At 34.0% G+C, this 21,624-nt stretch overlaps 1 protein-coding gene across 5 annotated transcripts in view; it reads right to left on the bottom strand.

Moving 5' to 3' along the window:
* CLASP1 (cytoplasmic linker associated protein 1) overlaps positions 1 to 21,624 on the bottom strand; it is a 379,426-nt gene that overhangs the window by 103,036 nt on the left and 254,766 nt on the right. For 4 of the 5 annotated variants that reach the window (XM_074214965.1, XM_074214964.1, XM_074214967.1 and 1 more), the window contains 3 exons: positions 8,049 to 8,152; positions 6,010 to 6,033; positions 4,806 to 5,050 (listed from right to left, as the gene is read on the bottom strand). In XM_074214965.1, the coding sequence (XP_074071066.1) occupies positions 4,806 to 5,050; positions 6,010 to 6,033; positions 8,049 to 8,152 (373 nt within the window). Of the gene's footprint in view, positions 1 to 4,805; positions 5,051 to 6,009; positions 6,034 to 8,048; positions 8,153 to 17,291; positions 17,400 to 21,624 lie in introns of all 5 variants that reach the window. The other variant, XM_074214968.1, reaches the window with a different exon arrangement.

Genomic DNA, 21,624 nt, shown 5'->3' with positions numbered 1-21,624 from the left:
GGGCAGAGGCTCCTCCTGCCTACGGCCGCTTTGCTTATCTCTAGGCTCCCAGGTGTGAGTCCTCACGCCGCCCGCCCTGGAGCCCCTGGTGCGCCCCTCGCCCGCAGCTGGCTGCAGCCTCCTGTCCCAGAGCCAGTCTGTCCTCTTTGGGGGTGGCTAGGTGGCCTTGCAAAATCTAAAAAAAAAAAAAAATTGAATGGGGGGCAGCTAGGTGGCTCAGTGAATAGAGCATTGGCCTTGGAGTTGGGAGTACCTGGGTTCAAATCCGACCTCAAACACTAGATAATTACCTAGCTGTGTGACCTTGGGCAAGCCACTTAACCCCACTGCCTTGAAAAATCTAAAAAAAAAATTGAATGGATTACCTTATAAGGTAGAGTTTCTCATTCCTGGAAGTGATGGGGAAAAAGTTAACTTTGGCAAGAATAGCTAACAGAAGAGTGAACTTCTATATTAGGCAGGTTCTTTGCTATAAGAGTTTTTCCAACAGTACCTTTTCTAAAATAATTTAACCATATAATCTATCACACACTTCATTTATATCATCTTAGAAATACTTTCCAATTTTATGATACTTATTTCTTTTGTATCCTGTATAAGACATGGCAGATACTGAGTAGTTTGTGACTGTGTGAGTGAGGCCTAGCCCTCTTTTTATAAATTCCCTGGAAGCTAAGACAGGAAAAATATTAAGAGATCATGTTGTTCAACTTCCTTGGTTTTTTTTTTTTACTACAATATTATCGTAGGTTGTGCAGCCTACTATAACATTTCTTTCCTCCTTGACACAATACTTTGCCCCTTGAGCAGAGTTCTTCACTTACAGCACAATATTATTTATCCCCTTGGAACAGGTATGATGGGAAACAGTATGTCACAAAATGAAATGATGTGCCCAAATTTATTAAAGAAGTCTTGGACCATGTCTAGAAGTTTGTTACAGGGGTCTATACTGATAAGGCTATACCTACTCAAAGATCCAAGAGAGGAGGCAGGGTCAAGATGGCAAGAGTAGAGGCAGGGACTCGCCTGAGCTTTCTACCAAACTACTCCAAAATATCTTTAAATAATGACTCTAAAAATTCTAAAATGGTAGAACCCTCAAAAAGCCAGAATTTTGAAACAATACTGCCAAACAGAGTACTGCCCTGGAGTGAAAGAGGAGTGTAGAGCAGCACCAGCCAATTTGGGGCAAACCTTCCCCAGCTAGAACTGGGTAGGTCAGCAGGAAAAGTCTGCCATACCTGAGAGAGAGAGAAGCAGAGTCCTGCACAGGTCTCAGCAGCACAGACACAGCCCCAGCACACCAGGAACAGGCCTCAGGAGGCACTAGATCATCAGCAGTAGCTGCTTACAGAGCCCCCAGTCCATGAACAGTAAAGGGGTCTTGTCTTCCTCGACTTTAGAGGTCTCTCCACTATCCCTAAGGCAGGACTCTGTTGCTTTGCCCATACTCACATCCAGGTCACAGTCTGGCTCCCATCTGCTATAGCGGAGCAGAGACCCTCCCCAAAGGGGCAGGGGAGTGCTTGTGGTCATCCACAGACCAGAGCACAGGTCAGGAGAGTAGTACAAACCTCTCCTTAGATCAGAAGACCTTGGAAAAACTGAAAACTTGCAGATCCCTAGAAGGATCTCTGAAAACAGCTGCCAAAAACTATAAAAAGTCTCAGACAGTACACCCTCTACCCTGATAGCAGAAGCTCCATCTTAACAAAAGAGTTAAAATCAAGTCACAAGTTGGGAAAATGACCATACAGAAGCAAAAAAAATCTGACTACAGACAGCTACTTTGATCATCAGGAGGATAACAAAATCCTATATTCAAAGCCTTCAAGAAAAATAAGAATTGGTCTCAGGCCTTGCAAGAGCTCACAAAGATTTTTGAAAATCAAGGAAGGTAGAGGAAAAATTGGCAAGATAAATGAAAATGATGTGGAAAAATCATGAAACCTAAGCCACAGTAGCTTAGTGAAGGACACACAAAAAAATACTGAAGAAAATAACATCTTAAAAATCAGAATGGGCAAAATGTAGAAAGAGGTCCAAAAAGTCAATGAGGAGAAGAATGCTTTAAAAAGAAGAACTGGCCAAATGAAAAAGGAGATTAAAAAAAAAGCTCACTTAAGAAAATAACTCTTTAAGATATAGAATTGAGTAAAAGGGACCTGATGACTGTGGGAAATCAAGAAACAATAAAACAAAACCAAAAGAATGAAAAACTAGAAGAGAATGTGAAATAGCTCATTAGAAAAACAGCTGACTGGAAAATAGATTGAGAAAAGATAATTTAAGAAATTATTGGGGCAGCTAAATGACTTAGTGAATCTCCGTTCTAGCCCTGGAGTCAGGAGGACCTGAGTTCAAATGTGACCACAGATACAATAATTACCTAGCTGTGTGACCTTGGGCAAGTCACTTAACCTCACTGCCGTGCACAAAAATAAAATAAAATAAAAATTATTGAGCTATCAAAAAAAGAGCTAAGACATAATCTTTCAAGAAATTATCAAGGAAAACTTCCCTGATATTATAGAAGTAGAGGGTAAAAATAGAAATTGAAAAAATTTACTTATTACCTCCTCAAAGAGATCCCAGAATGAGAACTGCCAGGAATATTATAGTCAAATTTCAGAACTCCCAAGTCAAGGAGAAAATATTACAAGCAGCCAGAAAGAAACAATTCAAATATCATTAAGCTAGTCAGGATAACACAAGATTTAGCAGCTTTTACAAGATATTCAATAAGGTAAAAGAGCTTAGGTTACAATAAAGAATTGACTATCTAGAAAAAACAGATCACACTCTTTTTCAGAGGAAAAGATAGATATACAGTGAAATAGGAATCAAACTTTTCTGATGAAAAGACTAGAAAATCTGATCTGCAAATATGAGGCTAAAGTGAAGGCTAAAAGGTAAACATGAAAAGCAAATTATAAGGAACTTAATGATGCCAAACTGTTTATATTCCTGCATGTGAAGATAATTCTGATAACTCATATGAACTTTTTCATTTATTAGGACAGTTAGAAGAAACATATATAGACAGGGAACAGGTGGGAGTTGAATATGAAGGGATAATATATTAAAAAAAAACTGTGGTTTAAGGAATGAGAGAGGAATGTACTGAGAGAAAGGGGGAGGTAGAATGAGTTGTTATTTCAAATAAAAGAGGTAAGAAAAAGTTTTTGTAATGAAGTGGGAAAGGGAGGAGTAGCCTTACTCTCACTGAAATTGTCTCAAGAGGAAATAACACACCCTCAACTGGGTATAGAAATCTATCTTACTGTAGAGGAAAGAAGGAGGGGGAAGGGAATGGGAGAAAGTGGGAGGAAGACTGTGGAAGTCAGATGGAAAATACTTTTGAGGAGGGACAAAATAAAAGCAAAGAGAATAGAATAAATGGGGGTGGTAAGAATAGGATGAGGGAAATATAGTTAGCAATAGTAACTGTGGGGAATACTGAAAAAAGTTTCTCTGATAAATATCTCATTTTTCAAACATTGAGAACTGAGGAAAATTTATAAAAAATAAAAGCCATTCCCCAATTGATAATAAACAATGAGGGGTTTGAGATGGAAAGAAGGGAGAGAATTTGGGACTCAAAGTTTAAAAAAAAAATCAATGTGGGGGTAGCTAGGTGGTGCAGTGGTTAGAGAATTGGTCTAGGAGTCAGGAGGGCCGAGTTCAAATCTGACCTCAGACACTTAGTAATTATCTAGCTGTGTGACCTCAGGTAAGTCACTTGTTAACCCCCCCCCCCGCCCCATCTTGCAAAAATGTTAAAACTTGTTTTTGCTTGTAACTGGGGAAAAATAAAGTGAAAAAAAAATCCAAGAGAGTAAACTCTCTCAAAACAATGGATACCCTATTAAAAAAATAAATAAACCCTGAAGCACACATAATAAATTAAGTAATAAATTTTGAAGATTTCATTGTTCCTTTTAAATAAAAGTTCAGCCTCAATGCCTCCATGTAACCTAATACTCGACATAAATGAAGTGTTTTCCTTCCTTTCCTGGAATATATATGTCTTAGGTCAATAAACAACTGAAAGAAACTGCTAATGTTCTGTCTATATTTTTAATACAGACTAATCATAAGGGACCTTTATTAGATCCCATGTCAAAGCAAAGATTAAACCTACAATATTTCTAAAAATTTGGTTCACACACTGATTTGGATCCATATTGCTCCCATGCTGGTGTGTCACTATCGCTACAATCATAAAAACCAACTATGATTTCAAACATTTCATTAAGAACAATGACATTATAATATAAGCAGCCTAATGTGTGTGTGACACTTGGTTTGAATTAATCTGGGCAACTTTTCAATATGATGAACCCCAAACTCATATGGAATATATACTAATTTGATAAACCCTGAACAGTGTCAATAAGCTTTCCCCTCTTGAATACAAATCAAAACAAGATTTCATCAAAAAAAATTCGAATACATAAGAGTATCATTTCAAATTAGAAAAAAAAGTATATCTGTTTTAAAACTTGAAGGTTGTAATAAGAGTATACAAGTTCTGTCAAGTCCTAAACAAACTGAAGTGGGTCTGAGAATATAACACTGGTATTACTAAAGGATCAGTTAAAATAAGTTTGGAGGAGATAAAAGAAATATGATCAAATAATGCTCATGTACCAAATCATACTTCCACAAAGGCATATAATGTGATTACACTGAAGCAGGAAATATTCATACTAATAAAATCACCAATCCTCAAAACTGAATATCCCATTAATTACATTTATTTGAATCCTTAACTATTGTGGCACAGTTCCCACACTTACCTTAGTGTTCTTTGGCTCTTTAGTAAATTCTGTAGTCCAAGAAGTCCTTCTTTTCTTTCAGACCAGTTTGAACTAGCACAGTGATTTAGAACCTCTGCTACATCTTCAGTTTGTCGTAGGTAGTGAGGAATTCCACCATTTCTGGAGCCATAGGAACGCTCAGAGCAAACGCTTGATGCATCACTGTTAGCATCATCATCAGAATACATCCCATATGGTTCATATCTTCTCCTCACTGGCTTTTTCTGTCAAAAGCCAGATAAGATAGGATTGATGAAGATTGAGAAAAGAGATTAAGGTTTTGAGTGGGAATGTGAGTAGCATATTAAGTGAAATAAAACAAAATTCAGTTCCACACCAAAAGAAGAATAAGCAGGGAAAATATATTGCTATTTTCCTCTACTGCCAAAAGATTAGAAAATAAAAGTAGTAAAATTTTCCTTCAGTAAAACAGAATAACTATACTTTCAGGCAATAAATGGTGAAATATTATATATGATGGCATAGTCTGTAGAAAAATATATTTAACTATTCCATCTTCACAAGGATTCTTGAGATTGCTATGGAAATTTTAAGTGGAAAGTGGTCTCATAAATTATCTCAAAAGACTTCTACATTATGTGTGCCCACTATAATATAAAGGATTTATCCAATTAAATTCTGCAAGAGTGGGAAAGATTTATTAAAAAATTCTTTGTTTCATGATTCTTCTGGAATTTTAGTTAATATTCAAGGCTATATATTATACAATATAGCATGTAACATACTCAGCCAAATTGTGATAAGATATAAATTATCTTTAAAGGGAACAAAATGAATGATTTTAACCTGAAATTTCCAAGTACTAATCATCTGAAAACATGGTTTTTACATCAAGTAAAATATTAAAGTATGACAAATACAAGATTATGTTTGTGAGATAATGACACAAGCATAGCAAGCAATAGGTTAATACACAAAAACTAACTACCAACAGTTGCAAGTAAGAATAAATGCTAAAACAAAAATATATGAATTACAAGTGATAAACACTCAAATCATTACAAAATCACACATTTATAACAAGTATGCTCACATTGAATTTTTTTTCTTTCCTTTTAACAATCCCAGAATTTTAAATTCTTGCAACTGAAAAAAAAGGCTAAAAAAACCAAAACAAAACAAAGTAATCAACCAAACAGAAAAGTCAACAAAGCACTGGTACCTTGCTCCTGGAGTCTCCTAATAGCTGTAGGCAGGAAAATATTGAAGGATGGGGAAAAAGCATAGAGAATTATGTCAGAAGCTTATGTAGGGGTTCTTTTTGCAACAAAAATGTACAGCAAAATGTATTTTAGCAAATCAAAAAACACAGGTCAGCAGGTGTTGTAAATCAAGCAAATAATAACAAAAATGGTTTCAAAATGGCATTTTTTACTAGTCCTATGCCCTCTTCCAAGACTTCCCACTGCCCAAAATAAATACTTAATCTACATCCCAAAATTAATATTAAAAATGATTTTATCTAGTGTTTAACAGTTTAACCTGCATAGTGTATGTATACACACACACACACACACACACACACACACACACACACACACACACACACACACACACCATGGTATAATACCATGTTGCCATGGTAAGAAAGTTATATTAGTTAAGAGTCCTATACCATGCTTATGGCCTTTTCCTCCTTTGAAACAGGATACATTGAGACATCAATTAGTTTGGACATCCAAAAGAAAAGATAGAGCTCAGAGAGGTATTACATTCAGAATCTGATTTATAGTTCTAGCCTGCTGGAAGATAAAGAGTTCTATGGAAAACTCAAGTAAAATGAAGTTGTGGCTGCATCTCTCAAGTCTGATTCAGGTTCTCAGAACTTTGTAGATAATCCCTTTGGAAACTCTTTAGAGGGAGTAAGGCCACCACCCCTCTGTCACAGGAAGTTCATTTAAGGAGTTTTTCTAATGTCCCTTCACTACCCCCCCTCCCCCATGCCTCAACTTTCCCCCAGAATCTCAGAATAAATAAGGATAGAGTCCAAAAGCTCCTAACTTGGACCAGGAACCAATTTTGTGGCATTCTGTTCCAATTCTTGACTCCTGGGATAAAGCCATCTTTAGAGCAATCTCTTTCATTTCTAGCATTTGCCAGAAAACCTGCCTTTCGATAGATGCAAGACTGCTAAATAAAAGCTGGCCTTGCAATCCTTCCCTACAAGGAAGGCATTATTCAAGTTGTAAACTACTTGTTTGCAGAGAGGCTAGATTAAATAAGAACAAATGAAAAGGTAAAATCTAAAGAGATAAATTTGGACTTGCTGTGTAGCAGTGAAATTTGGATTGCATAATCATATGGTTGGATTAAAAATTGCAGTTTTTAAAACAATGTGAAAAAGGGGAAAAAAAACAAAGTTTGAAATCAGATGGCTCTTTAAAAAAAGTCTATTTCAAATGCTGAGCACATGAACCAGAATATACAGCAGAGTGTTATTCCTGGATGAAATGAGTCTTTTAAAACCAATCTGACAGCAAATGGATTCCATGTGTTCTTTAAATTACAGATTAAAAGATTTCTCAAGTTTTTCTCTCTCCTTTACCTTAAGATTTTTAAAAAATATTTTGTGTTTCTATTCTTTAATAAAAATATTTAATTTGTTCCCACAGTATACTGAGATCCCTTTTCATAATACCATTTTTGAAAAATAAAAATTATGTGAAATTAAGTGAGGGTATCAATGCAGAATTTCCCACATTAACAAGAGTGGGCAACAGGATCAAGTATCTATTAATGCACTATGTTTAGACCATGCCAAAAATTCTGCTCATGACTGAAAATGGAGCAATATAGCAGAGGCAAAAAACAAAAACAAAAACAAAAACTGAAGGTGTGTTAGGGATATAAAAAGGTAAAGAAAAAACTAACAACCCTTCTCCTAGGAGCACGATGTCATCAAACCTCCACTGGCTGGGCAGGAAAGCAGCAAAGAATTACCCAATCCTATTAACTTCTAGCAGATCACTTTTTATCAATGCCTAAGTACAGAGATGTAAAGTAAGAGAAAAAGAAATCTACAATAAAAATTTGCATACTTGTTCAACGGGCGCAATTTAAAAATGCTACATACAAGTTTACATATTTGAGCTATCAATACTGGTATCATCTGCAAATGAAAAAAAAAGAACATATGCCTGAACAATCAAAAGTGACACCTGGTCACTTAGTATATAGTATAGTGTCCACTATCCCTCTTACCAGGGCATCTGCAACAGCTGCTTCCAGATCTGTGCTTGTACTTAAAACTCGCATAGCATTGACAGAACCAGGCATCCTTCCCGGCTGCCCAAGACCAAACCGATCTATGCAAAAAAACAAAACAAACAAACAAACAAAAAACAAAAGCAAAACAAATCTGTTCAGTTAATTCAAATTTCTTCTGAATTACTTGAAGGCAAAAAAGCCTTTCCCAGAAATGGGGCCTGGAGAGTCCTACCAACTGTCAAATTTAACTACATGTGGCAACTTGTCTCTTAAATGATGGTTAAAATGAATTGGTATCTAAATGTATATTTTGTTACTGGAAAATTTGGGAAGACTTTACTTAGATTGTGGAAGGGAGGTTGGAATTTTACAAATATTTTAAACTATTTAACTTTACCTGAAGGATCAAGGGTGGGGGTGGGAGGGCTTGTTATTTGGAACTACTGTTCAATTTTAAGATTCACAGATTAACAAATTCCCCTTATAGTCCTTGTTACCTAATGGGTATTAATCAAACTCATTAATATTGAACAAATCTAGTAGTGTCAAGTCCCTTATAGTATTAATTCCCACTCTCCTTTGCCTCCTCTGGGACTTTATTTCTTAGACTAATTCCCTAACTATCCCACTTTCTTATCTACAATTTACCTTTCTCTATTATTCTTTTTCTTCTGCCCACAAGAACAATTAAGTTCCTCCTATAATAAAAGTACCTTTTATAGAACTTGCTAAATCCACTATCCCTTCACTTACACTACTACCTCCATTTTTCATCATGCTTCCTCACCTAAGCTCATTTAAAAATCTGTCCTAATCCTTCTATAGAATCTGTCATTTTCCATGCTCTTAAAAAAAACCCAATGGTCAAAGTACAAAGATATTTTCTCAGTTCTAAAACTGTCTTTCTGCAACATTTCACGCTGTTGAACACTTTCTTATTCTTGTTATTCTCTCCAATCTTGGGTTTTTGTGACAGTTTTATCTTGCTTCCCTATTTTCTCAATCTTCTGACTGCTAGTGTTCTACCTCTTTAAACCTAATTAGGGTTATCTCTCAAGGTTCTGCTCTATGCTTTCTTCTCTCTTCTCTATACTCTATTCTCCAAGATCTCACATTCTAGAATACCATCACTCATCACCTCTGTACAGATGACTCAAATGCAAGCCTCATCTTCAATGATCCACTAACAAATGCCTACTGAATATTCTATCACACTCCAATTAACCCAAATTGACCTCATCACTTTCTTAAAATTGTTATTTTCCTCCTCTATTGAAAACATCCTCCTCCTCCTCTTCCCAGTCATATAGGCTCTAAAGCTTGAAGTCATCCTTCACTTTGATCTCTCCCTTACTCTCCTTATCCAATCAATTGCAATGTTGTATTCATTCTACCTCTATACCATTTCTTGAATCTCCTGTTCACATTGCCAGCACCATGTCTAAGAAATATTATTTCTTTCCTCACCTCAATCCTTTCACCAAATGCCAAAATAATTTTCTAAAAGCTTATTATACTAGAAGTGACCATATGTAATTCTCTGTTAAATATTCTAGTTAATCCCCATTCCCTAAATAGGGGACAAAAAATAACTCCTTGACATTACCTGGTGCAAAACCACCTTTTAAATCTTATTTCATTGTGGAATGATAAGAAGAGCACTTCTTAGGGGCCTGGATTTGACCTTGTCAGGATCTCAGTTTCTTCATCTATAAAATCTTACATCAAGCCTGATGATCACTGAAGTTCCTTCCAACTTTAAGCTACAATCCTATCATCCTCTTCAGGTGTTTTATGCTTATGCCAACAGGACTGCATATGTTCTGTCACTTCTCATGACTCCTCACACCCAAGTTGTTTACCTACTCCAGTCATTCCCTATTGCTAGACTGAATTATTTGCAGATACTTGTTGCCTATTGAAATTGTTCTTTTCATTCAGCTAGGTCCTTATGCCACTTTCTTCAGTCTGGCCTGAAAGTGACCTCTCCTTTGTCCTTAATTTATATCATACCTAATTTGTGTGTTTATCTTATCCCATTTATTAGAATGCTAGCTCCTTAAAGGCATGAACTGTGTTTCTCTTCAGACCTGGCACTGTGCCTTTTGCATAATAAATCCTCAAATGATGTTTGCTGAATTGGCTTATGGTACACCAGAGTGTACTCACGCTGTTCTACACCAAGAAATCCAGCAAACTGATCAGAGATTTTTTTCCCTTTGTGAAAAACCATACCAAAATACCCAATTCCACTATAAAGGACAAACAAAATTAAAAACAAACCCAAAAGAAAAAAATCTCATTACTCAGCTAACTTGCAGTTTTAATTTCACCTCAAGTATGATTTTTTTGAACTCTGCATTTCATTAGAGACAGGTATAAAAGACTACCTGAGAAAGATCAAGGAATTTGATTTAAAAACATTTAAATTGAAGTTTCAACTATTCATGGAAAATGAAGTCAACAGCTTTTCTTTTTTCTTTTTTTTAAAGTGACTGTACCCATGAAATCAGCTGAAAATAATTCAACAATAAAATAATGGAGCTTATGGCATTAGACATAGAAATTAACAATATAGTTGAGTTTTATACAATGGTATTTCAATTTAATTTTATTATGAAGAAGTTGTAAGAGACAAGGTCAATATTTAAATTGTTTTCACTATTTAATGAATAATTTATATTAACAATATCATCAACATTCTATGTCAAGGGGAAGATAACGTCTTTATTACATCAGTTGATCTTAGCAATGGGAGATATCATACTTTAAAATTTCATGTATTGATAAACTGCCTAGTCTTGTTAATTTTTAAATTAAGGAGTTACTGAAAAGTTTCATTTATATATTTTATTTAAATAAAATTAGAGACCATTTTAAATGTTTTCCAACTTAATTTGTGAGAGCACATAAAGAAAAATAATCTTAAACACTACTAGAGAAGTTATACAATCATGGATTTTTAAAAGGAAATAAAATTTATGTTCACTATCCCCTTTTTTAACACACTTATTGATCATATATATATAATATATATATATATATATATATATATATACACACACACATAATATTTCAAAAGGCAATTTGATGAGGGCACTCAAATAACTTTGCCCACTATATCACAAAGTATAACAGTATAAAATTGCTTTAGCTTGATAGAACTTTGAACAAATATTAGACTTTTTACATGACAGCAAAATCCCCTTTTAAATCAGTACCTTGCTATGTTAAAAAAGGGTAGATGGTGGGGGGGGGACTTTATGAATAACAGAATGGAATAAATTCCTTTTAAGCAATTTATAAAATACCTGCCATAGCAAAAAAAAAAAAAAAAAACCCAGCTTAAAAATAACCCAACTAAATCCTAAAGAGGTTTCATGCCAGCAAATCCTGTTCCAGGAATATTCTTATTTTTCAAATATAGATATTTAATATAAATACATGGTGCTTCCCAGCTGCATACAGCTTTGAAACACAAAATAATTCAGTAGTATTTGGCATTTATTATAGGCCTATTTATATTTTAAATGGGGAAGGGAAAAATGATTCTCAGTGAACCTAAGAAAAACAATTAGGGTTTTTACTTTTACTGAACTAGAATATTCACTCACAAACTTCTGATATTGATATTCTATTGTGCAATGCTATTTTCTTAAGAGGTGGATAAGGATAATTATGACATCCACCTGATCAATCCATCAAGCAATCAATGAATCAGAGTATGATAGAAAGTGAAAAACAAAAGGAAAGGCCTTACTTTCCAGGTTTTCCATGTTCAAAGGCTGAAGAAACCAGCCAGAACTAACCAATGCTTAAGATATGGGACTCTAACTGTTTCAAGTTTCATTAAAAGTGTGGGAGGGAAAACAAACTTAGGTTTCATATCATAAAACACTTTATCGACTAATTCTATTACTAAGATCGACCAAAAGTCAGCAAATAAGGAATTTTTTTTACCTATGACTGACATTTATATTTGCAAGCTGCTTATTATTTATGGACTAAATCTTCATGAAAATGGCTATTTGAATATCAAAATGATTTTTGAAGAAGGACGAAGCTTTTTATTTTAGACCCCAGGCTAATTATGAAAAGATGTGCTAAAGGATTTTTAAATTAAAAAAAAAATTAAACAAACCAATAGACCAGAAGTGCCAATAATTGCAGGATAAGAGTGACATTGTCCATCTGTCTAAAACTTTAAAATTTTCATGCAACTCTCAAAAGCAATTTTTTTTATAATTTAGGTATATATGTTGGTGCATAAGCAATAAATAGGGGAATCAAGGTAATTCAGTAGTTAACTGAAAATGCTTTTTAAGCTTTAAAAACAGTAAAACTACTAATGAAAATTCACCACTCTATATGGAATCAAGAAATGAGAGCTACAAAAACCTTTTTGGGTAACTTGTATGTATAAACTCTCCTTGAAATTGTGGATACAGGAAAACTAAAGGGGAGTGAATTTTTAGTTAATATCCTTGAGGGAGAGGTGTAGATATTTTCCTAAAATGAGGAAAAGTATTGCAGAACTGATATTGTACAACTGGATACAATGCATCTAAGGTCTACAAACAGAACTATAAACATTCGACAACTTAAAACAGAAAAGCACATTAAAAAAAAAAATGAAGTACAGACATGCCGAGTGCTAGCTGACATTGATGAAAGCAAATGTTAAAATGGGCATAAAACTAGAATGTATGAAGAAGCCAAGTCATGCAGTTAGCACTTGTTCACCTGACTGCCCAACAGATTCAGCAGTGGAGAGAGCACTAGTGGACCTGGAATGACGTCGAGAGGCTGCAGGTAAAAGGAATGGCAACACCCACAGGATTAACACAGAAGTACTCAAGACAGAAAATGCCACAGCCCAAAGGGAATGCATATGACCACTATTAACACTGGCATATCTTCTTGCAAAAAGAAATGGATGTTGGATATGAATGAACAACCACCAGTCTCTCAAACCTCCATATAGTTTCTTAAACACAGTTAATCAAACACACAAGGCATGACAAAGGCATTCTTCAAGGAGTTCCAACTTGGGTGTATTTCAGCCAAAATCAGAGACTCCAAGTTTATGTTTGTTTCACAAAATTTACATCAGCCATTATGGAAATATGAAACACTGAAGTAAAGAATACTGGGATTCAGAAAGTTGATCTAAATCCCAAAGTGACAGAGCAAAAGAATGAATTATAGACTCAGCCTGCAGATATATTTGATTGATTTACTAGGCATATGAAACCATGCACCAAAAACAAAATTGTAATAATGTATTCGTTCAAAAATGCAAAGAAGGGAAAAAAAAGCACAATCACATATTTGAATAAAATTTTCCCCATGTTTTTCATAATGATCACAACAAAGGCCCCTATCCAAATCCTTCTGTTTTCCTGGAATGGAGCAATACTGAATATTGTTAAAAATAAAAGGGTCATAAACTAAAACTAAGAAATATTATGGATCAACAAAAACTTTTGTGGTGAAAACTGTTTCCTCTCCCCCAATGCAGAAGCTTGACTTGTTAGTTCCAATTTGCTTTAGATGCAATAATAACTAAAGGCCAGGTATTTATTAGCAATAAATTAATCTTCATCTATCTGAAGAAAAGAATTTCCCTTTCATGTAAAAAGAGACTTCATCAAATAACTGTTTTAAATGTCAATTGGTATTCAGCATCCATTTTGATCATGGTTTGAGAAATCACTTTTCTTTTGTTGGAATGGACCTGACTTGGCAACTGGTCAGTCACTTAAGTTTCAGAGAACTACCTGGGGCATAGCAAGGTAAACTAACTTTGCTGTGGTTCCTCAAGCTAGTATGTTAGAAGCCAAGACTTAAATCAGTTTTTTCCTTGACATCAAGGTCTTCCTACCATTCACTACACAATATTGCCTCTTGAAAAGAGTGCAATAATTTATGAATATGAAATCCTTAATTTTAATAACAAAAGAGTAGTATGTTCAGTTTTCCTCCAATTTTGATTATTCTTTGTTAATATGCATTTATTCCTATCAGATTTATCAATTAATTTTACAGCATCATATTAAACTCTTGTTATGAACTCTGCTTCAAATGACAAGCCAAATATTATAAAATATTTATACTGGAAAAACATCAATTATTAACAAAGGCAGTATGATCAAAAACTTATTGACATTTTCTTTTCAGAAGATCCTCTCTAAGAAATAGTAGTAAAGCAAATTAATTCTGCAATGTCAAGTACTGACCTTTTAAAAAGGAGTCTTTTTTTCTTTTCTTTCTTTTTTTTGCAAGGCAATGGGGTTAAGTGATTTGCCCAAGGTCACATGGCTAGGTAATTATTATGTGTCTGAGATAGAATTTGAACTCAGGTCCTCCTGAATCCAGGGCCAGTGCTCTATCCACTGTGACACTTAGCTGACCCAAGAAGATGAGGCTTTAAGTAACTGTCTCACAGACTGAACAGTGATGATTATGAATCAAAGATATCATAATTTTTTAACTAAAATTAACATTTTAGACAATGATGGAGTTGTAGTTTCTCTACAGGTCTACAAGAAGAGGCAAAATTTCCAGATTAAGATGTTCAACTTTTAGTAAATAGTCACTTAGTCTGAAAAAACCTGCTCACATAGCATTTTGAGTTAGCAGTATACTGAAGTACATGTTCAATGTACTTACTCTCACTTAGTGAAGCACTCAACTGACTCTTAGAACCAATTACTCTTGAAGTTAATCCATGAATAATAAAATGTATTTTTAAGAAGTACAAATAAGATCCACTGATTTACGCTTCTTTTTTGTACTTGTATAGTTGTGCAAACTAATATCAAATAATCCTAATTTTATCATGACTTGCTTTAAGATGCAGTGGACTATAGCCAAAAGGTAAGAATGGTTTATGATATCCACTAAATGAAGTAGAGGGTATTCTACAAGCAAAGTATCCACCATCTGCAAGGTCCAGTAAATGGAACTACATTCACATGCTATTTCATAGGAATAAATTTATCAGAAAAGAAATACATAAAACTTAGCTCAGAAGAAAAACCCCAAATTGCCCATGCAAGACAAATGACACCCTGTACAAGGAGTCTTCTTACTTTGATTTCATTGGTCATTAGGAAAAAACAAAGGGTTACTTATTTGGATACTTATTTTCTGTCACAGGAGAATCCTAAACCAAAAGTGGTTTAAGATCATTCTGTATCCTCACCATATCAAAATGATCAAACATCTCTATTTGGATGGAACAAGTAAAACACAAACATAGAATATCACCAAAAGCTCAAGGCCCAATTCTGACCTCACATATACATTGTTCCTGATCTATCCACCACATGCTATATACAAAGGCTGTATCCACACAACACTAACCCCAAAGAATATCAAACTGAGAAAGAAAGGAGTGCTGGGGAAAGAAGAAACCAACTGTTTTATCTCAACTAACTACATTTTTGTACATTTTAACAGGAAATTTTCTATGTGACAGGACTGTGGGGGGTGAGAAAATGGGGAGAAGTAGGGATACAGCCTCAAGTTTAAAGGAAAAACCACCAGTTCATTCAGAAAAAAATATTAATACTGTTTCTGTTGGAATTGCTCAGAAAAATCCAGCTATTGTATACCTGGTGAACATTGAAGATTCACTAAAGAGTGCTCACATTCATAATGTTGATCTGACATGGCAGAGTGTATCATCTTCCATTAAGCTATCTTATTATTGGAATAAAATGATCAATCTGAAGTAGGAGTTTTGACATTTTACATTCACAGAACCTTACATACTATACAAAGGTTAAAATAAATGGTGTGGCTAGAAGAGTGATGAAGACCCTAAAATATGATTTCCTGATTGGTTCGCCACTACTGCTCTAGGGTTGAAGGGGTAAGGACAGAAATTAGTTATTGAAAGGAGAAAGTATTTTCAGCAGACATATACATTATAAGCTTCTGAGGAAAAGGCAGACTGTAAAATTATATTTTTAATCTTATAAATCATTTCCTATTTCATTTAATTACACATTACACAATGAGACCATTACAAATTATAAACTATCTTTATTGCCCAGAACAACTCTTATTATTTAATTTCAAAAATGGGCATTGTGGTACACTGGTTCAGTATTGTCCTTCATATTCATAAAATTTATTTTCTTCAACATATTGCACTTTAACCTTTCAAAATGCTAAATAATTCCAAATTCCTATGAAACATTCCTGTCTTAAGATACTTTAAATAAATCCCCCATATGAAACAAAGATAGCTCAGTTTTTATATAATTAAGAATAAAATGGAGATGGCTTGCAAACAAACTTAAGGAAATCAAGAGTAACTGCAGAAGATACCTTTGTGCTCTTCTTTCTTCTGAAGCCAGAAAATGACTAAACCATAAAAATTGATAGGAAATGGTATAGAAAGAAATCCTCAAGATCAACTATATTCCTTATCTGAGTCGTTGATTCAGAATAGTCAAGGATTATAATCTTAAAAAGAGTCACAGTAAACTATGGAAGGAGATAGGATCTTACATTCACAATCAGGATCAACCTGTTTAAGCACAGTAAACCATTACCAAGTTGTATGTTCATGCTATATATTTAAAGCTGATGGTGGGAAGTTGATTTCAAATCTCTTACAAGGCCTCTACCTTTGAAGAAAACATCTGTTGAAATGGCAAAATAATGATTGACACCTCTGCTTTTTCATGACATTTAAGTTCTTTCTCCTTTACCCAAGAGCAACATTTGTCTTCTAAGTGATAAAGCAGCAGCAATTCTTTTTTCCCTTTGTTTCAACAGTAGTTTTAAGAAATGGCAGTCCATATGAAATTCAAGGAAATTTACAAATTAATTTCCAAATTTTAGAGTTATGAATCTCAAGAATGCTGAATATCAATGCTTCAAATGAATTTTTAACTAAATTTTTAAGCAAATCATTTCTGCTGAATTTTTTCTGAGCCCATACAAATGAGCTTAGTTGGTGGTAACTAGTAGTTAATGACAAAATATATTGAAGTGGTGTTTTTTCTTCTTGAACCATGAAAATTAGAAGTTGTCAAAAATTCAAGCATGCAGAGGAGGACAAAGGGGAAATCAAGGAAGAGGAAAGAAGAGAAGAAAGGATCACAGGGAGAAGACGAGGGAAAGCAAGGTCAATCCACGCAGGAACATCTTGATTAGGCAATCAGAATCAGGAGCAAGGACTCATCTGCCTTAATAATGTCCGTGCCTACATGTACTCACCCAGTGGAGGGAAGCCCCGAGCAGGGCTTGTATCTCGGCTGCTCTCACGGCTGGTATCGCGGCTGCACCCCTGACTCATGCTGGGTCGGGGGATACGGCTGCTCCGTGCTAGCATGCAGCATGGAGAGTTTCAGAGAAGGTGAACAAGTTTAATGACGACAGAAAAGCTCACACAAAAAAGTCACATTCTGTTAATGTAATTATGACATTGTTCATTATCACTCCCAATTCTGCAGACCCATTTTTATGTTTTGTTGAACTGACCATATGGGGGCTTGAGTTTAAAATATATTCACAATTCCTTAAATTGTGTTTTTTTATCATAAGAATTAAATTCACATTTAAATTTATGAAGTGAAGAGAGATATTTTTAGAAGATGAACTGTGGCGTAGGAAGAAAAAGTTGAAAAGCATGTTTCTGAGGAGCACCAATTTTGATGACTATTGAATTCAGTTAAAGAACAAGGAATCTTGATTTCATGCACATTTGTTTCTCACAAAATTAGTTGTACTCAACTATTATTAAAGGAAAAAAAAATCCAAGGCTACTGAACTTCATATGTACCTGTCTCTTTTACAAGAAATAGGCTAGGTTAATAACAGCTAAGTATCTTGTTTTATATTCAAAAGGCACAAAGAGACATACAAGTAAGGAATTATATCTCATTTCGAATAGCACTATGGACTTTGGGAAGAGAAAGCAATCAACTTAGTTAATTCAAGATAGCAAACAGTTGAGAATGATATTCACTCTCCTGTTTCTCCATATGACTCAAAAAATTTTTCTTTTCCTTTTTTTTGGGGGGGGAGGGGGCAAACTGGATAAAATGTAATGAAAGATAAAAGACTTAAGAGTGAACTTTTGATTTAAACTAAACTTTCCACTATACTAAAAATTTAGTATATATGAAGAGTCACAGAATAGGGATTCATTAAGATTACAGCAGGCACAGTGATTTGTGTTTAAAAGGCTCCTTTTGAAAATACTGACTAATAAACTTTTGTATTATCCTCATCTTCTAATTCAAAAGCAAGTAAAGATTAGTGCCAGGAGTTATTCACAGATTAGCCATCACCTGGTAAACTGGTCAATAGATCTAGAAAAAGAATAATGTAATGATGTTTGATTCCAAGTTCAACTCAAAGAAAAGAGAAATAATATATGTAAAAAATTTTGGGAAAGACATTCCAAGTAGAATTATGTTATTTGATTAAAGACTGAATAAGAGAGTCAATTCTACATGTAAGCAGAATAGGTCATCTTCAACATAGAGCACTTCACCAACAACCAGAATATAAAATCCTTCAGCAGCCTGTGCATTTGATTCCTTAAAATTAAAATATTCAAGATTTGTTCTCATAGATTATTCAAGAATGGTCTCACAATACTCTTACTAGCTCTAAAATGATTTAAAAGATCCTTTCAAAGCAATGGACAGCCAAGAGCAGAGACATGAAGTATAAGAAACCCAATGGACAAGCTTTAACAGGAAGAGGTTAGAAAGAGAGAACGAGGGGTAGCTAGGTGGCACAGTGGATAAAGCACTGGCCCTGGAGTCAGGAGTACCTGGGTTCAAATCCGGTCTCAGACACTTGATAATTACCTAGCTGTGTGGCCTTGGGCAAGCCACTTAACCCTATTTGCCTTGCAAAAAAGGGGGGGGAAGACCCACAGGATTCTACCAAATGAAACCTTCTCAGTTAATATTCCAGTGAAATACCTAAGTTGTCATGGGGATAGTATAAGGCTTTTTAATGTTCAGGATTTGGGGGTGACAGAGCAAAGTTAAACTTTACCCACTTTGTAATTGTACACTGGAGTTAGACAAGCTATAAAAATAAATAAATTCCCTAAGTTTTAATAAAGTATTTACTGTAATAGAATGGATAGCATCTCTGCAATGGAATTTCTGCAAATGAATTTTGCTTCATCATTGTAGAAAGAATCATATTTTCTATGTACTAGCTTATCCCAATATTTATGGAGTTGAGTAAATAAACTGGATGGGCAAACCATAATGAGAAAGTTCTATGAACAAGAAGAAAGGAGGTCTATGATAAAGACAACCAAGAGCTGAAAAGCAAAATCTGCTTTCCAAAGCAGTCTAATCTGCCACTATAAAAGAACTTTCAGGTTTGCACTGGCTAAAAAAATATTTCAAAATCTTACCTTCCTATAACACACTCACTTTGAAATAAAATTAGATTTTATGTAGCATCAAAGTTACTATAGAAAGTTACAGTACTACAGGTAAAGAAAAGAGGAGACTGGAAAGCAGTAACAGTGGATATTTTAGTCAACAAGAGTTTTTTGACCCAAAGTCTCTCAGTGATTGTTGCTTGATTCTATTTTATTCTTCCAAAGATGTGGGTGATGTATTTTTTAAAAAAACAATTCCAACTAACATTCCAAAATTTTGATTTGGAAAAAACAATTACTACAAAATTAAATGTCTGAACTATTTTAAAGAGTTTTAACTAGGACACACAATATAAAATGAAATTCTTAGATAAAGAAATACTGCTTTCTTTCTTTCTGGGTTCTACATAGTAATGTAATGAAAAAAAATGTTACCAATTCCATTCAGGCTTTCTGACTAACAATACATCAGTCACATAGACTCCATGACTAAAATTTCTCCTAAGTTTATTCTGGGGGGAATATCCCTAAAGGGTAAACAATATATCTAATTTTGTTGGTTCTTAGTAAGAAAGACTAGTTAAACAGGTCTATCTAAAAAATCCAAAATATTTAACAGCAAAGTATTATTGCTACAATGACAATATTATTGCTACAGTTGATTTATTAGCTCGATTAACTTTTTCAAGTAAATACATTTCTGATAGAGCATTTTCTTGCATGGATCTCCCATTTATTTCCTTCAAAATTTGCATATTATGTTAGGCTATCTCAGAAGCACATGTACCATTCATAATATAATGATGTCTATTCTTTGCCTCCCTCTCCTGGATAAATATTTTTATGAATGAATGAAATATGAATGATATTTTGATCTTAAGGAAGTAGTAGAACATATTTAAAAGAAATTCTTATGAGTTTACCAGTTGGTTAAAAAGAGCATTTAATTCACATTGTCTTGAGCATTCATAAAAAGCCAATGGTAAGAAGTAAAATATCAATCTCATTAACCACTTTTCAGACTGTAGTGAAAAGAATGTGGTCAGATTCTTAATTTCATGAAATTTTAACTTAATAAGTTAAAAGCAAACACATATGTGCATGCAATACACACATATACAGAAACATACATATATCTGTATATATACACATACAAAAATTTTACATGGTATGGTTTAGATACTGGACAGCGCAAGGTGAAGGACAATACATTCTCCCTCGTAAAGTCACATCTGGGATCAAGTAATTTAAAAAGGTTTTTTTGGTTTGTTTTTGCAAGTCAGTGGGACTTGCCCAAGGTCACACAGGTAATTATTAAGTGTTTGAGGTCAAATTTGAACTCAGGTCCACCAGACTCCAGGGTCAATCCTCTAACCACTGTACCACCTAACAGCCCCCCAAAGAACTTGTTTTTTTTTTAAAAAGAATAGATAAAATGAAGGAGACAACATTAGTATCCAAAAATTAAGGTCACTCTGTGTGACTGTTAAAATTTTTTTACAAAAATATGAATATTTTTCTATTAGAACAACTTTGTAATCAAAATAGAAAAATCAGTAATGAAAAAATATTTATTTATAATTTCAACTTTCAGAAAGTATTATTCAGACTTTTGTGCTGTACAAGCCAATTTACATGAAAAAACTTAGAAGAATAAGGTTTCATTCCCTCAGTTGTTTTTGTCAAGATTTCTCTCTATTAAGTGCTTAGCAGAAATTTCATTGTGTTTAATTTAACTATATTTTGGGTTCAATATTTTCTGCTTATCATAATCGCCAAAAAAATAAACACCCAGAGGACCCTATGTTGTCACAATATTATGAAAACTAAAGTCTTAGAGACAAAATGCACTAATTTCTTCATTAATTGAAAATGCAGTTTAAATTAAAGTAAATATTATTAAGGAATACTGAAGTGATAAGAATTATAAGATGCATTTAAATTAAATAATAGAAAAATATTCTCCTTCCAAAAAGTATAAAATCAAGCATCATTTAAAATGCAGAACTATGACTCTTGAGAAGTAACAGTTATCAAGTAAGAATTTTATAGTCTTACAATTAATGGGAAAATAAAAAAATTTTTTAAAGATTATAGGGCTTAAAAACAATCTTAAAAATTTTGTTGTCAGAGATATTTCTCACTTTAATGGCATTACTCTGTTTAAAAAAAGAAATATATGTAAATGTATGT

This window comes from Macrotis lagotis, chromosome 1, assembly GCF_037893015.1.
Source record: "Macrotis lagotis isolate mMagLag1 chromosome 1, bilby.v1.9.chrom.fasta, whole genome shotgun sequence".
In the NCBI taxonomy this organism is placed as follows: Eukaryota; Metazoa; Chordata; class Mammalia; order Peramelemorphia; family Peramelidae; genus Macrotis; species Macrotis lagotis.
This window is presented reverse-complemented; position numbering and strand designations above follow the sequence as displayed.